Genomic DNA, 23,748 nt, shown 5'->3' with positions numbered 1-23,748 from the left:
TTGCAATAATTTCAGCTGTATTCCCATCAAACTTATTCAATGGAATCCACATACAAGCATGATTATTTACAATAGTAATTCAAATAATCTGAAATAAGTTCTTGTGCAAAGGATTCAGAGTTATCACAACATTCCACATAATTTTAACACCAAACCTACTCTTTCCCCACCTCACTTCCTTCATGCTACTTGTAAACTTGTTTTCCAAAACTCGGTATACAGCTAACAAAGTACATTACTCGTCCTTTTTCTCAGCATCGGTAGCTGAAGTCTCCACAGTCTCTGCTGCAGGCTCCTCTGATGGGGTGTCTTCCGCCTGCCTTGGAGCTTCAGTTGCTTCGGTGGTTTCACTAGGAGTGGACCCGTCAGTTACTGGAACATCCTTCGTCTTAATTGTTCCGACCTTCACATATTTACTCATGAACTTGTATTCCCAATCCTGCAATGCATCTAGCTCAAAAGGACCAAGGCCAGAAATATCCCCTGTCAAATCACTTTCTTCAAATGACATCTTGGCTAGAGCTCTGCTAGCGTCCTTGCCAGCAAACAACGCATAGGGCCCACCGGGACCATAGAACATCCTGAAACAATACTTCAAATGTTAGCACACAAAGTAGGATGCATAACACCACTGTTACTATTTATATGAAATGGAATATTGTGACAATTGCAGATATGTTTCCAAAGTGCTCTACTCCGTTTCACAACACAATGGAACTGACAGGATGCCAATTTGCCTTTACAGATTGTAAAATTTTCTGAAAATTCACATTCCTTCAGAGTTGTAATTATTTTCAAAAGCAATCTGAAACTATTAGATGATGCATAATACAGTAAGAAGATTTTTTTTGGGATTTGAAACTCCCTCATTCAAACGAAAAACAAATACAAATTACACAATGAACACAGGCTAAATTAAACGATGAACAAGAAGACATCTGAGCATCAAAGTGGATGTAGAAACACAAGGTTTGCAAAAAATAAGACAGTGGAAAGTGGGCAGCAAGGTAATAATGAAATAAAATAAAACCAGACAAACCAAGCAAGTCAGGCATCAGAGTAAAATAGAGATACTAGTAGCTGTAAATCTGTAAATTACACATTTTTTATGATCCAAATGGTGCATCTTTAGAAGGCCTACAAATTCAAGCTGCACAGATGCATGGTTAAGAAAGCGAAATGTTGGAAACAAGCAACATATGAAGTTCAAATTTCTTTTTTTAATGATACAAAAGGTGCATTATCAGATGGTCTACAAACTCCAGTTGCACAGATATGAAAATAAAAAGTTGGAAACAAGCAACATGGGCAGAAATTTTTTTTGTTTTCCTTTCAGAGAACTTTCCAAAAGAAATTAGTTGAATTTAAAATTCATTATGACAGGGGTATACAAGTTCCCTTTCTCTGTTTAAGAAGTGGCAGCCGCATCTTTTAGCTTAAAAAGGAGGGGCGTTAACTTTCAACAGTCTAGAAACAAAATGACTATCAGAGAGCTTAACAAACCTTTAACTTCCTAATCAACAATACTAATCTACTCATAGAATGCTATTATGACATTGACGATTTAGCAGAATTAATTCCAGTGGCAAACAAAGCAGTTGAAAAGTGAAAAACAGATGAGAATTTAAAGTGATAATAATTTTAAGTGTATTGGTTCAACTAACAAAACACAAAGTCCAATTCAAACAAGAAGGGAGGCTATTTCAGAACCAAATTGGACAGCAACATGACCCATCATTATAGCAACCCCTTTACTACCCACGCCGCTTACATTTATGTTCAAATCATATGCTACATTCTGAACTACTCGAAGCACATAATATGTCCTTATCATTATTGTAGCTCTAAAATAAAGAAGGACGAGAACTTAAACTCATCACACTTTCTATGAGTTATTCGAATGCACAAATACCAAATCCCCCATAATTGAGATGCCAAATAACCGAATTGTGAGAAACATTCAATAGAATGACTGATGAACCACACAATTGAACAATCCAAGACTACTTCAATCCTGCTTCCACCAAATACTCTTCCAGTGCATATTATACTCCGAAACAGAAGCATAACCACCATAGACAGGATAAGAAAAACAAAGTGAAAACCAACTAAATAAAGTCGATACTTTTAATTTTAAAATTCACTTGCCATTGTCATTTGTCAATCAAACCTCCATAGCTATTGAAAACACTGATTAGGGTCCTCTCCTACGCACCCGACTACTCAAGGATCGTACTCACAACTCAAAAGACATACACACAAACTCACATGCAATAATCAGCAGTTCAGCACAAGCAGCATCTAAAAAAATCCTTATTACACTCCCCAGCCTACAGTGGCAAAACCCCCAAATCCCATTAACTGCAAGCTTAAGCTTTTATACCATAAAACACAAATTCAACACCATAATCTAATCAAACACATGCCAAACAACGATACTAATACACAGATAAATCCTAATAATCTCAATTAGCAGCAATAGAATATTCCGTCAAAGATACAACCAGATAATGAGATAAAACCCACAAATTATCAAAATTCAAAACTTTTATTAACCAAACAAAAAAATACCTTTTAAAAAGCAACTAAAACCCTAAAATCTTCCAAATTAAATAAATCAATCAAACCCCCAATAATTAAATTGAACCAATAATACAACAACAAAATCCAAACCCCAGAAAAATTCAACCACCCAAACACATGAATAATTATATACAACCAATAATACAATTACAAAATCCAAACCCCAGAAAAATTCAACCTTCCGAACACATGAATAATTATATACCAATAAAATAACAATTAAAAACGGAGAATTAGAATTAAACCTGCTCTGAGAAACATCATAGATCTGACCCTTAATAGCCATAAGCAAAGGCTTCTTAGGATCAGTACCATCATACTGCTTCAATTCATCTTCATTAATCTCACCAAGTTGAACAGGAGGAGGCAAAGGCTCCATCTCTTCTTCCATAGACCTATGACGTTGCTGAGCAGTTGATGATCCAAACAACCCAGAAATCATATGGTAGAAAGCCAAACTTACTGCAATTACAGTGAAGAAAGTTGCAGGAGATAATCCTGTGTATGCTGTGATTGATTCTTTCAATGTTTCCCATAATTCTAACGCCATTTTTGATGTGGGTTTTTTATGAAGGGGTTGTTGAGAGGTTTTTGATGAAGGGGGTGGATTTTTGTGCTTGAATTTAACTTTGAATGTTCAATTTCGCCCTCTTTGGCTGACCTACGAAGGAGGAGAGAGAAACAAAAGGGAAATTTCGAGATTTGGAAAGGGAGTGATGATATGTAGATATTGATTGGGATGAGAAATTTTTCAGGAAAAGGTAGATAGATTTTTGGTACTTGGGCTATTTTCGCATTTTTCTAAGTTCTATTCTTTTCGATTTTTTTTCAATTTTTTTAATGGTAATATGTACACCATCCGTCCCTAAATTACATTCCTCTTTGAAAATTTACACGGGAATTAAGGAGAGAAGAATAAGACAAATAATAATAATTAGATAATGCAATGAGAAGTACAAAGATAGATTAGTTATTACTCATGACATGTCATCAATCCTTTGCAAAAAAAAGGACCAATCACATGCTCCTAACTGAAAATTTTTAACCAATCATATTCATTGTAATTTGGCACAAGGATTATGAGTGAGATTAGGTAAGGATGAGTGAGAAAGCATTAAATATAAAACAGAAAAAGAGAGTTGATTTACTACAAAAAAACTTACCAAAAATAGAAAGGAGGAATGTAATTTAGGGACGGATGAAGTATGAAAGTATGATAGGAGAGGTGTCAAAATATGATTGGACGACTAGACCGATCTAAACTGAAATTGACCCGAAAAATATCTGATTCTATTTCGACTTGATTCCAAGGCATGAGCACGATGTTATACTACCTCCGTACCCGAAAGAACGACCCATTTAGCCTAAAGAATGACCCATTTGCATTAAATCACCCACCAATTTGCAACAATATTCGTGCAAAATTAGCTTCCCTATATAAAACTTTGATTTTCCATGTAATTTTATTACTTTATCTTTCTATTTTCAATATACTTTTACTTCTTTTTATTTAACTTTCTTAATACTCGCGTAATCAACCCAAATGGGTCGTTCTTTCGGGGACGGAGGAAGTAGGAACTTTTTAGATAACCAAACAATTCTCATAGTCTAAATTTAATCAAATTTACTACAGTACTCTTTACCAAATTTAATCAAACTCATACGTATCTATCTATAATATTATTAGAGTTAAACTCAATTGGTCAACAAGCTATTGCCATGTATATTACAGTAAAATTCAATTGGACAACATGCTATTGCCATGTGTTACCGTTCCTTCGATATAACTTGACGCCACATAAGCAATATGTGACACCTTATGTGTCATCATTTATTATCCTAAAACTCAGGTATAACCTTTGCACTTAATTTCCCCATATAACGTAACTCCTAAATAATTGTACATTAAGACATTAATCATTTACTAATGGTTGTTGATTTCTTGGATGTTACTAATTTTCTACAAATTAAATACCAGATACAAAATCTACTCCATAATTTTTACATAAATTATTACTCTATTTTATTTTTATTATTATAGTTTTATTCACTTATAAAGATTGTTGAACACTAACCTTTTAAATTTAGTTTTTATCAAAAATACAAATTTATAATGACCCGGGGCATCGGCCGAGCCAATAACTAGTCTATAAATTAAACATCTACTTTATTAGTCATCTTATACATAATAAAGTAGCTATAATCCAACAACCTTTTTGCTACTTAACCTTTACACAAATAACTAATGCAAGTTAATAATCAAATTCGATAGTCAAATTAGCTCACACAATACTTAGCTGATTTCTAAATATCAAAAGGAGCAATTAAGTCATGCTAAATTGCTAAGTGATTGGACAATGACTAGCTCGAAGTCTTAACATAACACACTAACTACTCAATAATCTAAAGCTATCCTTACAAGTGTTGCTACGATTCCAAGCATCAAATTTGAGACATGATCTAATCACTTATGGGAAATCAAAAGTTCAAGGCCTGTTCACATTTACTGAACTGATTGGAGCTGAAATAAATTGAATAGAGCTGAATAGAACTGAATTGATTGGAGCTGAGCTGAACTGAACTGAAATTAAGCTGAAGTGAACAAGCCTGTATTCAATTTCCGATTTGGAAGAGGATTAACAGAGCATATGACAGGGTAACACAGATACAAGTAGATCAAAATTTACTTTCTTTATGAAACACTCTGGTTTCCTTCCCTCCATCTCTTTTCCCAGAAAGATAAAATGAACCAAGGAATCCTACAATGGAATCCCTCTTCTCAAAACCCTTTTTCTCTCTCCTCTTCCTTTCCCTCTTCAATCCCATTCATCCCCAAATTCAAACGCCTCAATCTAATCTCAGCAACCCTAAATTCCCTTGAAGAAGAACAGAAGTTACCCGCAAAAGAGAGAAGAAAGCTCAGGAATGAAAGAAGAGAGAGTAAAGCTTTTGATTGGAAAGAAGAAGTTGAGATGAGGCTTATTAAGAAGCCTAAGAAGAGATATGCTTCTTGGACTGAAGAACTTAATCTTGATACTTTGGCCCAATTGGGTCCTCAATGGTGGGTCGCTCGGGTTGCTCGGGTCAATGGTCATGAAACTGCTGAAAAGCTTGCTCGTTCTCTTGCTAATAATTACCCTGACATTGATTTTAAGGTAATTTTGGGATGAATTTGAGATTTTTCAGAGTTTTTGGTATATGGGTTTGTGATAATTTCAAGTTTTTCTTCTTGTTGTTGTTTGTTGTTGTGGGATTCGAAACAGTGACCTATTGTGCACAAACCTCCGTCCTTTTCATGTTGCAATTCTCTGCAAATGCAATATTTTTTTTTTTTTTTTTTTTTTGGTGATGTGTTTGTTATATACTTCTTACAAGTTATAGTGCTGTTTTATGGGAAATGTTTGTTGGTTATTTAAGGACATTTTTGTGTAATAAGGTTATGTGGTTAAGTGAAAGAAATATGAGGTTTTCTTTTGATGATGATGCTTATTTAATTAAGTGGTCAATTATGGGTATACTTGTAGATCAATTCAGTGATTGAATTGGAGTTATATTGGGATTAATCAATAGCAATTTGTGACTTGAGGTGTTGACATTATGCTTAGTTGTGAAGTGCAATTTTACTCATGGAGTCGTGGTGCATCATTGCGGAGTCTTCGATTACTTCCTCCGTCCGAAAATAGTAGTCATGATTTTAGATGTATTGTGAAAATCCTTAATATAAAGGCTTAGAGCCTTAGACAATGTGACATTCTATTGTGGATGGGTTCTGTTGAAAAATCTGCTTCTAGGTAGATGGCATTTGGATTTGTGTAACAGGAAACATTGAAACTAATCTAGAAGTGACTTAGTAACTTTTGGCCTTTCTTTCTGTTTAAATGAACAGCATGCTTTTGTAAGAACTGAACTAGGATACTTGATGTCCATGGTGTTACTGCGAAGTACAATGAAGAGTGAAGTATATCTATAGACCATATTCACTTTTTAAACAATTCTTACTATTATTTCAGCTTTATATGCCTGCAGTACAAGTGAAAAGAAAGTTGAAGAATGGTACTCTCTCCATCAAGCCAAAACCTCTATTTCCTGGATGTGTCTTTTTAAAGTGTGTGATGAACAAAGAGATACATGACTTCATAAGAGAATACGATGGCATAGGAGGATTTGTTGGATCCAAAGTTGGAAACACGTAAGCTATTATTAACTCCTTTTCCTGCTTTGTTTGCAATAACTAAATCTTTCACTGGGTTGACGCTGGTGGTGATGCTGGTGCTTTTCTTTTACGGGACGTTGGTTTTGATGTTTTTGGCTTCTCAAAGCATGGATGAATGAATAGTATGTCCCAATTGCATGGAGGTCAGTAAGGCTTGGTTGAGTTCATATGGTTGTGTTGTGAAAAGGGTTGGCCATTAGGGTGAAAGTGATTTATATGAGAGATGAGGCTATTTAAAGAAGTATACTATAAGTGTTTGCCTTTTTGTTTCCAGCAATTATGATCACTTATCAACCATTTAAGCTGTGTGTCACCAAAGTTAATGAAGGCTTGAAGAGACGTATTACCATTATGATTTTTGTGCTGAAAATCTAGGTAAAAATAACTAAACAACAATAGCAACACATACTACTAACCTATGTTATTTGGACTCGGATGAAGTGTCCAATTAGACACGGGTGTCCAAGTATCGGACTCGCCCATTTTCTTGAAAAAAATTGTGTTTTTAGTTAAAAATGAAGCGTCCAAGTGTCGGTGTTGGTGTCCGACACGAGTCGTGTCGACACGGACACGTGAGGTAAATGAAAGAGTCCGAGTAACATAGCTACTAACCATGTCATATGTAACTACTATTATCCAATTTTTGCTTTGGTTAGCCATATACTTGAATTTTCGTCTGTGAAGAATGGTAGGTTAATTCACAATTAGAATAACTTATAAATAAAATAAATGCTGTAAATGGTATTATTAGTACCTTGTGAACGTAATGTACTCAGTATTTGTGTTGTAGAATTTTAAAGTTGTAGAATTTGATCAGTAAAATGCTGCATATGGCATGCTATCATGTCATACTGTCCATTGAACCAGTTTGATTCTGCTTTAATTAGAGAGAAACTTCCTCAGGACTAAAATTGGTTTCAATAAATGACTCAACAGGCCTTAAATTCAGGATTACAACTTCGCTTTTATTTCCTAATGCAAAGTAAACTTTGAATCTTCTATGCTGTATTGTACCTGAGGCAAACCTTTAAGACTTTGACTTTGCTATGTTCTGTCTATTTCTTTTTCTCCAGAAATGTATCGCTCCTCAGTAAACAAATTGCACTTTTAGGCTCAATTTGGCAGCACTAATTCGCTTTTCTTGAACCACTTCTTATAAGTTGTAGGCTTTTAGCTGTTAACTTTAACAATCTATTTGAGGTTATGTGTAATTTTGCAAGGAAAGACGCATGCCAACGTCCATCTTAACATTGTTCATATTCTTGTATTTGTTTTCTATTCATAGATTTCCATTCCCAACCAATGCCACACCTGAAATGGCTATACTGTTATGAGTGGTAATAAAATTTTAGAAAATACAAATCTTAAAGTAAAGTTGCGTTACAATGGAGTGATGGACACATACATACTATTTTTTTCCTTAAAATATACATACATATCTTCAACCAACACCGCCATGTATACTGCCTACTCCGTGCCTAGTGCCTACAAACGGGCCATGAATGGCTAGTTATTAACACTAATAATTTCCATCTGGAATGAATGAATGATGCATGAAGTGGAACATTTATATGCTTTGTACATGAAGCAAGTGATTTTAGGTAAATATGATCATATTTTTCTTGCTGAGTGTGAGTGAACCCTTGTTTTTTTTTTTCGTGGCCAGTTCATTCCTGGGTACATTTCCAGACATCAGCGGAGTTAAATCTGTTATGCCATGTTTTCAGGAAACGACAAATAAACAAGCCCAGACCAGTGTCTGACGATGACATGGAAAAAATATTTAGACAAGCAAAAGAGGAGCAGGAGAAAGCTGATCAAGCCTTTGAAGATGGTCAGAAACCAGTACTTAGCTCTGAAGTGCCTCAGCTTGAGTCTGAGTCTGGTTCTTTAGAAACACTCATTGATTCAAGTCTAAAAAGACGAACGACAAAGACTTCAGAGTCTACTCCAAAAGGAAAAAAGAAAAAGATTCCGAAAATTGGTTCAACTGTTAGAGTTGTTTCTGGATCCTTTGCAGAGTTTTCAGGCATCCTCAAAAAGGTGGACAAAAAGAATGAGAGGGTATGGTATTTCCACTGCAGTAATAGTTTGGGTGTGCAAAACTTTAGTCACGATCTCTTTAATTTGAACTAAAAAAAATTATTGGAAATATCTATGTTAACCAACAACATAAGTTTTAACAAGACTGCTTATAACTTATAAGTGCGGTATCCTTAATGCCATTAATGGACCTTCCCTTAATTAAACGCCTTATCTTTTGTAGGTGACGGTTGGATTCACGCTATTTGGCAAGGAAACCATAGCTGACTTAGACTTCAAAGAAATCGCAGAAGAGGCAGTGTAACACCCTTTCTAATGTGGGTGTATGGTTTGGAACCTTGTGTAGTATTTTATACAGTAATAGTCTTCTTTTTGTAAAAGTAGTCTTGATTTAGATGAATGAATGTAGATTACAAGAGAATTTGTATTAAGAGTACATATATTTTTTTTTTCGGAAGTATAAGCTGTGCAATTATCCTCTTGAACCTGTATTCCTGATTATTGCACCTTAACAGATTTTGACAATATCTTGCCTGTAGGACTTCTGAAAGATTAGAAGAGATTTTTTCAGGAAGGGAGTACTAAACATGTTCTAAATCTGTTCTTGATTTCCAAGACTTCATTAAAGACACATAAAGAAATAGTTTCATTCTAATGTATTTAAGTGGAGTTGACAATTTCTGACACGACACGAAACCAACCCGAGCACCTACCCATTTAGATGAAATTGCCAAATTATACAATTATCCTACATTTTACACAGTTTTTGATAGTTCAAGTGAACAACACGAAATTGACACAAGACCAAACACGACATAACTTTTTGCTAGCTCTAAGGAAATATTTTCTGTTCTCCTAAATAAAAAGGAAATCTTTACTAAAATTCCATGAAATTACGAACCGGACGGTTCAGTAAATAATCCGGTTTACCTTGAAACTTAAAACAAATGAAAAAACCGAAAAGCAAATCAAACCCACCATTCTCAACGTCACATTTTATGTTTCAAAAATCAAAATTGCAGCTTTCCTCATTTCTTGCATTTCCTCTCCAAATTACTTCATCATTCTCTCTCCTCCATTTTCGTCTTCTCAAAGCACAATTTACTGAAAGAAAGCAGAAATGGGTGTCACTAAATTGTGGGATATCTTGGAATCCTGCAAGAAAACTTTACCGCTTCATCATCTTCAGTGAGTTTTTGCATACATTCTAGTTTTCATCTCACTCTTTCAATTTCTTTGTGCCAAATTCTCGAACCCATTTTTATTTCTTACTAATTTCACTTTTTAATTTTGTTTGTTGTTTATCCATTTTTATGAGTTTATGTTTTAATTGTATATTGCTCGTTTAAATTACACTATCAATGTTACTATACCCCTGAAGTATTGTTGTATAATTCTAAACTGTAAAGATGGTTTCTTTCTCAGGGATTATGGTCAATTTCTAATTAATTAGTGTTCAATTGGGTTAAATTCACTTTAAATTTTTGTATTACTAAATATTTGAGTTCAGTTGATTGGGTTAATTTTATTCTTCATTTGGGTTTGGATATAGACATATAGTAGTGTTATGTTTCATATTTGATGATGAATCAATAGGTTTTAATTAATTTGTGGGTAAAATATTGATGTAATTCTTGAAAATTTGGGTTGCAGGAATAAGAGGGTGTGCATAGATCTGTCATGTTGGATGGTGCAGCTGCAGAGTGTGAATAGGTCACACTGTGCTATGAAAGAGAAGGTTTACCTCAGAGGTCTTTTTCACAGATTAAGGGCTCTCATTTCTTTGAATTGCAGTGTTATTTTTGTCACTGGTATGCCCTCTTAATCCTTTTATTCTTTTCGTCGTTTTGGATTGTTGCCTTTCTATGCATGCTTTCATTGCGGATGGAATGATAAGCTTAGTGATTTTGTAATGAGTTTGTTACAAATTCTTCATTCTTGTAATAGAAAGTTGTTGGGTTTGAGAGTGTGGAGAACGGTTCAAGAAGGCAAAGAGGGGTGCATAGCTTAGGAGTTTAAGCTATGGGCTATTGCTTGGTGTTAAGCAATGGTGGATGACAAAGGGCTGACTTCAATTGACCATATCTCAAGATCTAAAAGTGATATTGAGATGATTCAAGTTGGAGGTGACAGCTCGTCTCAAGAGCTTTCCAACGACTGGTCATAAGCCAAATTTGGCCAAGAAACGAGGAAGATATGGCTGTTTTACGAGGAGCTGTTCAGCAGGGGAACTCGGAGCGGCCGCTCCTTCGAGGCTCGTTTTGCCTATTCTTCCAGTTTAATGGTGCGACCGCTCCTGTCCATTGGAGCGCCCGCTCTATCTCTTGGAGCGCCCGCTCCATTAGGTTTCTCGGGCCTCTGTTTTCGCGTTTGAGCCTCGGTTTTTACAGTCTTGATTTCTCCTTTGCTAGTTACTTATAATTTAGCCCTTGGATTATTAGCACTATATATACTCATGATTTGTCATTGTAAGTGAGTAATAAGATGAGGGGAAAGATGTAGAGAGAGAGAGCCTCATGTAAACCCAAACACTTAGAATTTGAGTGTTTGAGAGGGTGAGTTGGGGTGGGAGCTTGAATGGTAATTAAAGCTTGTAATCTACATTGTTCTTCATCAAATTGTTACTCCATAGTGGATTGGTGGGTTTTTTCTCCCGGTTCTCGGGTTTCCCACTGTAAATTCTCCTTGTCTCGTTTATTGCTTGTTTTCCGTCTTCGTTGTTGTTAATTGTCGTTAATCGCAAACTTAGATAGCACATTCGTTAATCCCTTTCAAAAGTCTAATGGTCTGGTGTCAGATGAACTATTTACTATTGAAGTTACACAACTTAATTTAGGTAAAATGTTAGTCCTTAAGTGACGATTCCTTCCGTTTCTTTATATTATACGATTCCTTATGACGATTCATGTTAGCCTACCCCAAATAATTTGGGACTAAGGCTTTGTGGTTGTTGCTGTTGTTGTTAGTCCTTAAGTGATCAATGAAGTTCCTAAAAGAAAGAAGTTGCAACAAAATTGCTTAAAGTTGAGCAAAAATATGTATACCGTAACAAGTTAGCTGGTCTGATGAGAAATGTTTTTTTAGATGGTTTAGAATACTGAGACTACTTATGTGATTGTGGATTTTGTGCGAAAATGAGACCTTTTTCGACTTTGTATGACTTACATAAATTGACAATCAGAATAGTGCTCCTTGAAGTCTAATTTCAGTATATGTTCATTATCATTATTTATGTCATCTTTGTTTTTTAATAGATGGAGCTATCCCAGCCATCAAAATTTCTACATATAGAAGGCGCTTGAATTCAGTAAATGAGGTAGATATCTGTAGCTGTATGTTGTTTGCTCTCTTAAGCAAAGAAAAGAGAATAAAACTATCATTGATTCTTCTTGACATGTTAAATCAAGACAGGTCACACAGGATGATGTAGACAGACAAAAAGTTACATCCCTTCGAAGAAATATGGGTTCTGAATTTTCATGTATGATCAAAGAGGCAAAACTCCTGGGCAAGGCACTTGGTATCCCTTGCTTAGATGGGTATGATTATTATTTGTTTTTATTTATTAGACAATGTCAGATCTGGCTTTAACACTGAGCTTTAGTATTTCAGCTAAAGATATTAAGGCCACTTCTAGCTGGCTTACAGAGAATTTTTTCTTCCTTTGTTTACCTCTAGTTTTCTTCTTTCCTTCATGTTTTAAAATTAAGCCGATGTTTAGATGTGTTTTTATATAATTATGATCTCCAGTGTTCAAATTATTAGAAAAAAGATTGGATGCAGTTCTTTTGGGACTATATGTCACATTCTGTCAAATGTCTAGCTCTTTTTAACTCCCCCCTCCCTCTCCCTCAAATTATGGAAGTCAACCTTTTTATGCCACTAGTAGTATGGGATGATGTCAGATGATCAGTTGTGAATGTGTGGTTTTTCGATTTACAATAGGCACTTGTGTAAACTTTTTTTATAATTCTTTTTTTTAAAAAAAATATATTTCAGGATTGAAGAAGCTGAAGCACAATGTGCTCTACTAAACTCAGAATCACTGTGTGTAAGTAGTATACCCTTTTACTGGGAGGAAGGGCAATCTCAATTGCTATAAGTTTGATGTTTCCTATATTTATTTCAGGATGGATGTTTCACTTCAGATTCAGACATCTTCCTTTTTGGTGCAAGAACTGTGTATAGAGATATATGCCTTGGTGAGTGGTAAAATTTAAACTGCCTCTGCTTTGTTCGATAAGAAGATGTATCTTTACAACATATATAATTTGTTTGATTGATTAATAGATAAAGGAGGTTATGTAGTTTGCTACGAAATGAATGACATAGAGACAAAACTTGGACTTGGAAGGCGTTCACTGGTGAGTTGTTATCTTAGCTTGGACATCAGTTCATCTGGTCGAGGAGTATGGCTCTGGTTGACAACTTAATTGTCTTTCAGGTTGCCCTTGCCCTTCTTTTAGGGAGTGATTATTCTCATGGAGTTCGTGGGTTTGGACCTGTAAGTATGAAAACCTAATTTAGCTTTCTTTAAGGTGGAGTTTACAACTGTGCATCACTTTTACTTAATGAAGCCTTAGAGTTTCATTATTTTTCACTTGGTTACAGGAATCGGCATGCCAGGTTGTTAGATCAATTAACGAAGACGCTGTTCTTCAACGTATTACTTCTGATGGTATATCTTACTTGACATCGTTAAAAACCTCCAAGAAGCAAGGGAAGATATCTGAGCGTCGTGGGAAAGAGAACTTTCCAGATCCCCAAATAAAGGCTACTGGTAGGTCAAATTGACATTTAAAAGTTAACCATTGCATGGTTTATGCACCTGTTGTTCTGGATACTAAGTATATTTAGCAAGAAGATGCAAACACTGAATAGCCTGAAACTTAGTAGAAAGGTTGGTGCTTGTAGAAAAAGTAGATTTAGTTATTCAATGCTTGTCCCTTCATTTGTAATTCAATGTGCAAAATGCAAGCCGACAAACTTACTTTCAGCTTCATGATTTGTCATTCATTTTTTATTGGGACTTTCGATGTGGGTGTGTTTTAAAGTTAAAATTTTGACACACCTTGTGCTGTTTTCCATAATAAGTAAGTTGTGGACCAATATATCTATGAGAAATCTTTGAATAGCTATTTCGTCATTTTCCTTCAGGAGATCAGCTCCCTCTAAAAAAAGATTATGAAGTTTTGCCAGTAATCGAAGCATATATGAATCCAAAGTGTCACTTAGCAGACTCCGATTCTGTGTACAGGTAATGCCTATATATTCCCGATACTGCTTTTATTTGATTGTAGCCGACCCCACTTATGGGATTAAGGCTTTCTTTGATTGATTGCTTTCTTTTATTTGATTGTGACTGGTACGATTTTTTGTTTTCTGTATTCCTAATTATCCACTAGGTCAGTCTGGTTGGCTCTACAATTGTTAGGCACAAGTAAAATATTCTCACTTTTTTTTTGTTTTTTAAATGATCCAAGTATGGAATTGTAATCTATTTCATGCATAAAATTTTAAGTTTGTAAAGGGGATATATCTGAAGACAAAGTTAAGGGTACCTGTATGCAAATTGCATTTGCTTCTTTTACCAGGGAAGGAGCAACTAGATTTTGGACGTTATTATTTATAAATTATTTTGTTCATATGTTTCAGGGTCCTTGCTGTGCATCCTTTTAATCGTGCTGAGCTTCAGGAGCTTTGTTCTAAGTTATTTGAATGGCCTCCTGAGAAAACAGGTTCTTGCTATTTCAACAGATACTTGAATAAGTTTACTGTCTAGCAATATCATTTATTATGACATTTCTTTATCTACTTTAGTAACTTTACTATTGTGAGGAGACAATTGTTTGAAAATTTACACGTTACAAAGTGATGATATGACTATAATTATAGCTTTTTGAGAATTTAGTTTTCAAAGATGTCTATCATCATCAATCAAACATATGGCTAGTGGTGTGGATGGAAGCTATTTATTCAACTAAATTGGCTAAATCTATACTGGACTATGAAACTTGGAAAAAATGCAGTCATGGATCGTCAGGTTTCCTGACTCAGATTGTCACGACCTTGTGGGAACCCTTGGGAGTATTAGTTTTTCATAGTCTAGGGTTCCTTCTAAAAAAACATGGCCAATAACAAATGTGATGTCCATCATCATCATGTGGTAACTAGTTACCAACAGCTCTCTTGCCTTGCACTCTTTTATAAAGTCGGATGAATTTTACTGGTATTTTCACTTAATTGGTAGCTTCTTAGTATTATCTTGTAGTTTCAAAATGAAACCTTTTACCTTTTTATACCAAGATAATTGGTATGCAGTCATTGTTGAGATTTTCCTTCTTTTGTTGAATCTATTTCAGATGAGTATATCCTTCCAAGGATTGCTGAAAGAGAACTGCGGAAATTTGCTAATTTGAGATTGTCTTCCTCACGGTTAGGAGCTGCACTTCCATTGGACAGAGTAAGAGTTCTTTTATCTGATATATTGATAATCTGTAGCTCATTCTTTCTTTTGTGCCGGGAGTGTGTGGTGGGGGGATAGGTAATTTTGTTTTGAGAGACAATGATTTAGTCTTTTAAATACATTGTGATGATATGAGAGATCGACTCTGATTTATCTTAGCATTGGAATACACTTAGATAAAATTACCCTTTGGACTGAAAAAGTTGCCAGCCATATTGAGATACACTTTCCAAAGTTAATTCTTTTTATCTACATTGCAAGATAAATCTGGGAATATTGCTCAATAATACTATCTCTATGTTTTATTAAGTGCACCATTTATTTATGCGATCTCCAGTGTGCACCTTCTAGCAGTTATACCTTCGAATGCACCACCCTCAGGATATGATCTGTTTGATGCCAGCCATTTCTTAACCAGCAGAGTTTTATGTACAACAGTCTTTCTAGTATCTAGGTTTGCACCGAATGACAGTAGTAACCACCACTCCACCAGTGAGGACTAATAAGATACGCATCATGACAAATCTGATAAGATGATTAAGATCGTGTGTGTGTTGAAAAAAGTCATAATTTGCCTATCCCATTGACAGATGCCTGTAAAATGTCCTATTTCTGAAGTTCGCAAGCACAGAAGAGTACAAGGTAAAGAATGCCTTGAAGTTTCATGGGAAGATTTTGATGGCCTTGAAACCTCCGTAGTACCAGCTGATCTTGTACGGAGGTAGTAATTAATCCTTGGCTTTTCTTTTTGTTCTCTTTTAATCTCTTATGTCTGTTGCATAGTTGCATTGCCGCAAACAACAGTCAATCCTGGGTAGAATGTCCCATAGGTGTCAATTTTCATAATTAGTAATGATCATCACATTTCTCCTACAGTGCTTGTCCTGAGAAGATTGCAGAATTTGAGGAAAGAAAAGCTCAAACAAAGAATCAGAATCGCCGTAAAGCAAGGCCAAAGAAATCAGATGACACGGCTTCTGTGGCTAAAGTTGATGCAAAACTCCAAAACCTGTTACTTGATATTGAGTCTAATGACAATGCTGGATCCAAGTCAACCTCAAATCATAACAGTTGTAAACCAAAGAGGTCCGAAGACGTAGCTTCTGGAGGTGGCCTATGGGCCGGGTCAGATCCAGCCCACTTAATGGGTGGGTCGTGTGTGGAACTTCCAACCCACCAGCCAGGTGTCATTGGAGATGATGATCATAGAACTAATAGTCCACTAATCGACCTTGATTTTGAAGATAATGCAAGATACCAACTAAGCTCATGCAACAGCTCGTCCACATCAGTAAGCAGCATTGAAGACTTAACTATTTCTGACACATTTTTGGAAGAAGAATATGAGAGCAACATTGATAATAAAAATTATCCTAGTGTGGATCAATCAGAGCATCCAACTAGTATGGAAACTGATGTGATCGATCTCTTGAGCCCATCTCCGGTACCAATGACACGTTATGTGTCAAAATGTCAAGGTAATGTAGAACTAGTTAATGTTATTGATCTGAGTGACTCCTCGGACATGGAAATATCACCTGATCATGCTCGGAAAGCACAAGAGCTCAGACAATTCCTGAGCAGCATCAGAGAAGATCTATCTTGAAACCAATTCATATAGAAATTGTGAATGTATATTAAACTGTATTCTTTGTTTATCTTAGCTCTATGTATCCATATTTGTACCAATATGAGCTATTCAACGAGTAATTAGATTCAAAAATGGCTTTAAGCACATTCAAAGTGAGGTTCATAGATATACACGACCTTGTATTTTTTCTTAAACATAATCCAATAAACCCCGGTAAGATTTGAACTCAAAATCAACATGTACTACAATGGTCAATTTTGAACACATCATATCTTAATTCCTTATCAATGACTCAATGAGCAAATGTAATTACCCTTGCAGTTATTGAATTCATCTTGCACACCTTCACCGTCGCCCTGCTTAGGCACTTATAGGTGCATACATTGCATCCCATTACATTTTTTTCCTTCTTAATTTACAAATCATGTTACATATTTAGTTTAATTTAATTAGTTTATATGAATTACTAAAAAATATATACTTCGTATATAATACTTCCCTCTTAGTTATTCTAATTAAATACCATAATTTTACTTTCAGCATTTTTTTTTGGTGTGTGGCTGGTCATACCATGGCAAGCCGACACACACCAAAACACTGACCGAGTAACCCTTGATTAACCGAGTAATCCTTGAGACCTTGTTGACCGAGTAACCCCGGCCACCCCAAGTCCCCAACCAAGTATTTTTTTCAAGGTAATTTGATACTTTCTTTTCCCCTAAAATGTTAAATTACTCTCTTCTAGATTAAACTATGTTAATACTTATGTTATTGATTGATTGATGATAGGTAAAAATAAATTGTCGTGTAGGCATCTCCTGAATTTCGAGCAGTCTGTCATCTACCTCATCAACATCATCACACTCTTCTCTGATCTCTCTTTCTCTCTCCTCCCTTCTTTCTTCAACAACGACATCCATCATCTTTTAGAGAGAGAAACTCACACTTAGAGAGAGAAAGCTCGACTTTTTCAACAATGGCGACGAGATACTGGATGGTGTCTCTTCCCGTACAATCATCTGCCTCTACTTTATGGTCTCAATTGCAGGATTCCATCTCCAAACAATCCTTCGACACTCCTCTTTATCGAGTATTTAAATCTCCTTTTTCTCTTGAGTTTTGTTCAATTTTGACGAGATTTGTGGTTTTTAATTTGATATTGGATGTCAATTTTGCAGTTTAATGTGCCTAATCTTCGTGTTGGTACCCTAGATTCGCTGTTATCACTTGCTGATGATCTTCTGAAGGTATGATTGTTCAATTGTAATTGAATTTAGCGACAATGTGTAATTGAATTGAATTTGATTGATTGATTGATTGGTGATTTTTAGGCGAATGCATTTGTGGAAGGTGTGACGCATAAGATCAGGCGTCAGATCGAAGAATTGGAGAGATCTTCGGGTGTTGAAGGTGGTGGTTTGACAGTTGATGGTGTTCCTATTGATTCTTATCTTACTAGGTGAGGTGTTTTGAAGGATCTATAATTTGTGTTTTGACTATGAATTTAGAGTTTTGTTTGTGATTTTGGTTGGTGCTTTGAATTTCTTGTGGTAGATTTGTTTGGGACGAAGCGAAGTATCCGACTATGTCACCTTTGAAAGAGGTTGTTGATGGCATTCATAGGTTTGTGGCTAAGGTTGAAGATGACCTCAAGGTACCGGGTTTATCTTTATTTTGTTTTGCTTTATGTGTGATTGTAACTAAGTTGTTGATGAAGAATTTAGGATGTTTATGCTATGTTTTGTGATCACTGATCAATATCTTTGTGAATACATAACAACACGATCACACAAAGTTTAGGTCTGAAAACTAATTAATAGCTGTTGAAGTACTAGCATTTGATTTGTAGCAATCCATAAGGTGGTATAATTGGATTTTAACTTAGGATATGCAATTTAGCTGTTGATGAAAATTAGGATTGCAACGCTATGCTTTGTAACTAGAATAATGCTATGCTTTGTAGCCAGCATCTTTGTGAACAAATAAAAACATGCTGAACATTAAGTGTAGGTCTGACAACAGGTTAAGTGTGAAGTATTAAGAGTTGTTGTAATCCTGTAGGTGCACTTTTTGAAATTTGAAGCAGTCTCTACAACTCTTTCTCTGCTCGAGAATTCTGCTGTTTCGTCCTTCTATATGATTTCAATTACTTTTACCTATGCTTAAAATGTCCAACTTTCTTTCCTTTATCCTATGTAAGCTTCCGCAATAAGGTCTACTCATGATGCATCATTTCTCCAAAACTGATGTTTGACTCTTTGAAGAACTAGTTTTTTTTTTTTAACATAATGCTTGGCTTAAGAAAGCTTAAGATACTTTAGTATCTTACAACAACTTTACCAATGTACTTGTTCAAGGTTATGTAGCACTTATCAGGTTATTTGGCCTGAGATAAAATGTTACTTGATTATTCTGCCTCCCATGGGAGTTCCTACAGAGGCCTGAAGGTCTTCCCTCACGCCAAAGATGGGTTAGCTGTAAATATAAAAAGCTGTTTCCTCATGGCTGTATAATTAGTGTCTAATTCGACAAAAAGGACAATTAGTCTTCCCTCAAGTATTTGGGACTGATCATTCAATTTGGAATGGCTTAAGAAAAAGTTGTTTGAATTACTCTATGGATCTATGATCATTTCTCCAGTTGAAATGAAATATTGTATCAGATTCTGTCATTGGACCATTCCAAAGAGAAGATGCAAGATTCGAACAAATCGAACCTGCATAGAAAATTTTTAATAGACTAAAATCTGTCAGCTTTTGATATTTGTTGCAAAATTGAATTGAATGGATTTCAGAATTTTTTTCATTCCAGAAGCATTTTTGGAATTGAATTTTAACATTTTTATAAAAGCAGCTTAATTTCTACCTTCTAGTTTGTGTAAAACCTTCTGCAACATATGTAGTTAATCAAATTAGATTAACCTGGTATTAGGTTCTGTGAATGGATATGTGAACCTATTATTGCTTTGTTGTTGTATATGTGAACCTGATCAAGTTAGACTGGGATTAACTCTTAATTTTGCTGGTGATACTAATGTCGATGGGGATATTACAACTTGATGAAATAAATTATTTTGTTTTACGCTTAAATAAGAAATACTTTTGTAATACAATAAATCTCTATGGTTTTCGATTTTCATGGCTATTTAATGTAAGCCTTGGACATCTTGTAACATTTATTTATTTCTTTAATTATTTGTTAAATGATTGATTAACTTGGAACATATCACTTTTGCTAGGTCCGTGTTGCTGAGTATAGCAATGTGCGTAGCCAACTTAATGCAATTCACCGGAAACAAAGTGGAAGGTAAAGGTCCAATTAAGCTTACTATTGTCTGGCTTTAATGACTTTCTTGTCATATTTTCCGCTGACAAGCTTCTTACCATATCAGCTTAGCGGTGAGAGATCTTTCCAGCTTAGTAAAGCCGGAGGATGTTGTTGTATCAGAGCATATGGTTACTCTTCTGGCAGTTGTTTCCAAGTTCTCACAAAAGGACTGGTTAGCAAGCTACGAGACATTGACAGAATATGTGGTAAGGAACGCATTTATAATATTTGTCCTCTCGAGTCTCAATAAGGGATTCGGTAAACGTTAATTTTTAATATTGGCTCATGCCAAAAACAGTATCTAATCTGCAGAGCGGTGCATTATCTATATTATGATCAATCAGGTCCCCAGGTCATCCAAAAAGCTGTATGAGGACAATGAATATGCTCTGTACACTGTTACTTTGTTTAACCGTGTTGCTGATAACTTCAGAATAAAAGCTCGCGAAAGAGGTTTTCAGGTTCTTCGTTTACTTTTACTTTTCCTTATCACCTGTTTTACTGGTTTGAACTTCATTGATATTTCCCATCATCAGTCATGGCTTTAGTTCTATTTTTTATTTCCCCCGAGCAGTCTGATTTAATAAGCGGCCTTCCTTAAATATATTATAAATCTTGAAAGGTTTCCTCATTGCTTCTATACTTAAATGTAAATCAGATTCGAGATTTTGAACATGACCAAGAAACACAAGATTCACGGAAGCAAGAGTTGGAAAAATTGACACGTGACCAGGAAACAATGAGAAGTGCACTTTTGCAATGGTGCTACTCCAGTTATGGGGAGGTAACTTTCTGAGTTCTGGATAATCTTTCCACAGGACAATGCTTAATATTAAGTCTATAACGTATGGAGAATAAAGAACTTGTTCTGATGTGCTATATGGAGGCTTGTGTCTTAGGTAGATTTTCTTCTGAAACTGTTCCATTTCAAGTGACAAAATTTTCGGACATTTCATGTTATATTATCATATATTAAGTTCTGTAATAGTCAGCCTCATCTCCCTATAAATGGTGGATGATGTTGGGACCCCCCTGCCTCCTTTTTCACCCATCCTATTTAACCCATAGCTCTGGGGTAGGGGTAGAATTTCCAGAATTTAATCATCAATAGTCGAATTTTGAATTAAATCTAAAATTTGGATTATCAGAACAGACCCTAATCAGTGGGGGGTGGGGGTTTTCTATCATTCCAATATTGAGGCTTAGTGGAGGTTGTAATGCTATTTTCCTCGGTTGACGTATCAATCTAACTAGTGGTTCTTCTGCCTTGTTAAGTGTAAGACGCTGCTGAGATTGTTCATTTTTAAGCTGCCTAGATTATTTTGTTTTTCCTTCTGTTAATGTCAGACAGCTTGACCTAGATACTGCTCTAATCATGTTTCTATCTCCAATTAGTAGAATTGGGGAAAACAATAAGAAGACAAAGCTGTAAGTGTGAGGAGTCCTTGGATGTCTTGGGTGGTATGGAAATTTCAATTTCTTAAATCATTTTAACATTTACAGCATAATACCATAAAATTTAGCTTTCTATTTCCTGGCTCTAATTGGGTTGTTCTGTTTCTCATGCTTGTGTCTTATTGTAATTTACATCTTACAATGCTTTCTAATTTGTACCTGCTATGCTGATTAAAGAGGGAGATAAGAACAGGAGGAGCCAGGGGTGGGAGTTGAGTTGGGTGTTGAAACATGGAAAATGAGGACAGAAACAGTCACAATTCAATACGAAAAAAAGGGGGATTCTTGCTTCAAAAAACATTGTCATTAAGTGTTTTGGGGATTATCTGTGCAAATGAGTATTGTATAATTGCTGGAAATTTTTTAAACTGTGATTTGTTAAAGGGGAGTCATTTAAAGTATCGCCTTGTTGTGAAAGGGCCATTTATAGTAAATCTTAATTACTGAAGGAAAACTAAAAGATAGCTTACTTAGTTACTGTTTGAAATTCCAAACTTTAAATGGCATCAACCTCAAGTACTGTCTGAATTATCCAGTCTTTGAATTTCAACAATTTCACTTTACTCTAAATACTGAATTAGACTCAACACCTAAAGCCAAAGCAATGCAATGAGTACAACATTGCTTTGGTTATTATTATTATTTTTTAAATGTATTGTAGTCTTCCTTCCATATAACAGCATCATTATATACTGTTATACTAACACAATTAAAATTGCTTTTTTGTCCATGCTTGTTTACAACTTATTGCTGAGACTGAGACAATTTCCTCTATTTACAGAAACTATTATGTGAATAAAAATAGACTATTTGCAGGAACTTACTTGAAGTGTCTTTACAGGTGTTCAGCTCATGGATGCACTTCTGTGCTGTACGTGTTTTTTCTGAGAGCATATTGAGATATGGCTTGCCTCCGAATTTCTTGGTACCTAGCCTTTGATCTAAATTTCACTGTGTTGCATCTTGCATCTGATTGGTCCTGTTTTATTGAATTTGGTTATTTGTTTTCAGGCCTGCGTTTTGGCTCCATCCACGAAAAGTGAGAAGAAAGTACGCTCAATTCTTGAAAAACATTGTAGTGCTGGAAACAGGTAACTAACAATAGACTGCATCTCACCATCTGCTTTATGGTGTTGGCTTCTAAAAGATGATGCAGTAGAACATTGACTGTCTAAAAATGAGATGTGATGAGATTTTTGAAATTTGTCGTTTCATTATTTACAGTATTGCATCTTTTGATGATAGATTCTTAGGACAAAATGACATGCTTTCCTTTTATTGAATGCCTCACAAACTTGTCCTCGTCTCAAATTTACCTCCTCACACCATGGCCTTTATCTCCCTTTACTTTTGAAATTCTGATGCAAAAACTACTTTCTAGTTAAAGAAGTCATGGGAAATCTTTCCTTGGAACTCTGCTGATCTTTTCCCCTCTTTCTTGTTATGCTTACGGTTGCAGTGTTCACTGGAAAGCTGAGGAAGAAGTTGGAGCAATGGTTGGACTTGCAGGTGAAGCAGATTCACATCCATATGTATCATTCACAATCAATCTTATTTAGTTTGATGATGATCAGCCTAGTCTTCTTGAAACTGGTTGAGATCAAATGTCGGTGTAGAGTACTTGTAGACTACTGGTTGTGCATTCCATGACTTGGTCCTGCTGTTTTGGGATTTGTGCCTCGCTATCCATGGAGCACTCCAAAATTTTTAATTCATTCTATTGGAGCCAAACTGTGGAGATTACATGTTTTGTTGCTATTTATTGTTCAAAAGTTTATAATAATCCTGCAGCCGCTGCAGCGCGGTATTCTTTGCAAGAAATGGTTCTTTGAGAGAGCTCCCTACTCCTTTGCTTGTGGTTTGTATGTAAACAAGCGGAGTGGAGATGTATTTCCGAATTTATCATAAATTTATTGTTGCTACACGTACCTTTTATATTTTAATACTACCTGTAATTAATAATTGAGTGACTTGACACTTCTACGAGTATTTGCTAGCAGCCGAAACCTTCCCTTGGTGGATATCCCAACAGTACGGTGTATTCTAACAAGCATTCTAATGCATATCAGA

At 35.5% G+C, this 23,748-nt stretch overlaps 4 protein-coding genes across 4 annotated transcripts; 3 read left to right on the top strand and 1 right to left on the bottom strand.

Annotated features, from left to right (window-relative positions):
- LOC145608843 (membrane steroid-binding protein 1-like) lies at positions 1 to 3,340 on the bottom strand. Its single transcript, XM_081664434.1, has 2 exons — positions 2,829 to 3,340; positions 1 to 581 (listed from the first exon to the last, which is right to left on the bottom strand). Exons 1-2 carry the CDS (start codon positions 3,131 to 3,133, stop codon positions 236 to 238), a joined length of 651 nt encoding a protein of 216 aa, XP_081520560.1. The 5' UTR covers positions 3,134 to 3,340; the 3' UTR covers positions 1 to 235.
- A 1,930-nt stretch (positions 3,341 to 5,270) lies between these two features.
- LOC145608799 (uncharacterized) lies at positions 5,271 to 9,409 on the top strand. Its single transcript, XM_081664395.1, has 4 exons — positions 5,271 to 5,738; positions 6,594 to 6,772; positions 8,524 to 8,860; positions 9,063 to 9,409. Exons 1-4 carry the CDS (start codon positions 5,328 to 5,330, stop codon positions 9,141 to 9,143), a joined length of 1,008 nt encoding a protein of 335 aa, XP_081520521.1. The 5' UTR covers positions 5,271 to 5,327; the 3' UTR covers positions 9,144 to 9,409.
- A 426-nt stretch (positions 9,410 to 9,835) lies between these two features.
- LOC145608701 (single-strand DNA endonuclease 1-like) lies at positions 9,836 to 17,058 on the top strand. Its single transcript, XM_081664307.1, has 14 exons — positions 9,836 to 10,027; positions 10,493 to 10,650; positions 12,094 to 12,155; positions 12,251 to 12,378; positions 12,839 to 12,890; positions 12,969 to 13,041; positions 13,130 to 13,203; positions 13,284 to 13,343; positions 13,451 to 13,619; positions 13,997 to 14,096; positions 14,495 to 14,577; positions 15,202 to 15,302; positions 15,896 to 16,026; positions 16,182 to 17,058. The coding sequence occupies exons 1-14, from the start codon at positions 9,960 to 9,962 to the stop codon at positions 16,909 to 16,911; spliced, it is 1,989 nt and encodes a 662-aa protein (XP_081520433.1). The 5' UTR covers positions 9,836 to 9,959; the 3' UTR covers positions 16,912 to 17,058.
- A 668-nt stretch (positions 17,059 to 17,726) lies between these two features.
- Positions 17,727 to 23,621, top strand: LOC145606853 (V-type proton ATPase subunit C-like). The gene is made up of 11 exons (XM_081662695.1): positions 17,727 to 17,986; positions 18,075 to 18,143; positions 18,228 to 18,355; positions 18,451 to 18,550; positions 20,135 to 20,202; positions 20,288 to 20,429; positions 20,568 to 20,684; positions 20,882 to 21,007; positions 22,520 to 22,603; positions 22,690 to 22,769; positions 23,138 to 23,621. The coding sequence occupies exons 1-11, from the start codon at positions 17,873 to 17,875 to the stop codon at positions 23,235 to 23,237; spliced, it is 1,128 nt and encodes a 375-aa protein (XP_081518821.1). The 5' UTR covers positions 17,727 to 17,872; the 3' UTR covers positions 23,238 to 23,621.
- Positions 23,622 to 23,748: the final 127 nt, after the last annotated feature.

The sequence above is a fragment of the Chenopodium album genome, chromosome 23, assembly GCF_948465745.1.
Source record: "Chenopodium album chromosome 23, dcCheAlbu1.1, whole genome shotgun sequence".
In the NCBI taxonomy this organism is placed as follows: domain Eukaryota; kingdom Viridiplantae; phylum Streptophyta; class Magnoliopsida; order Caryophyllales; family Amaranthaceae; genus Chenopodium; species Chenopodium album.
This window is presented reverse-complemented; position numbering and strand designations above follow the sequence as displayed.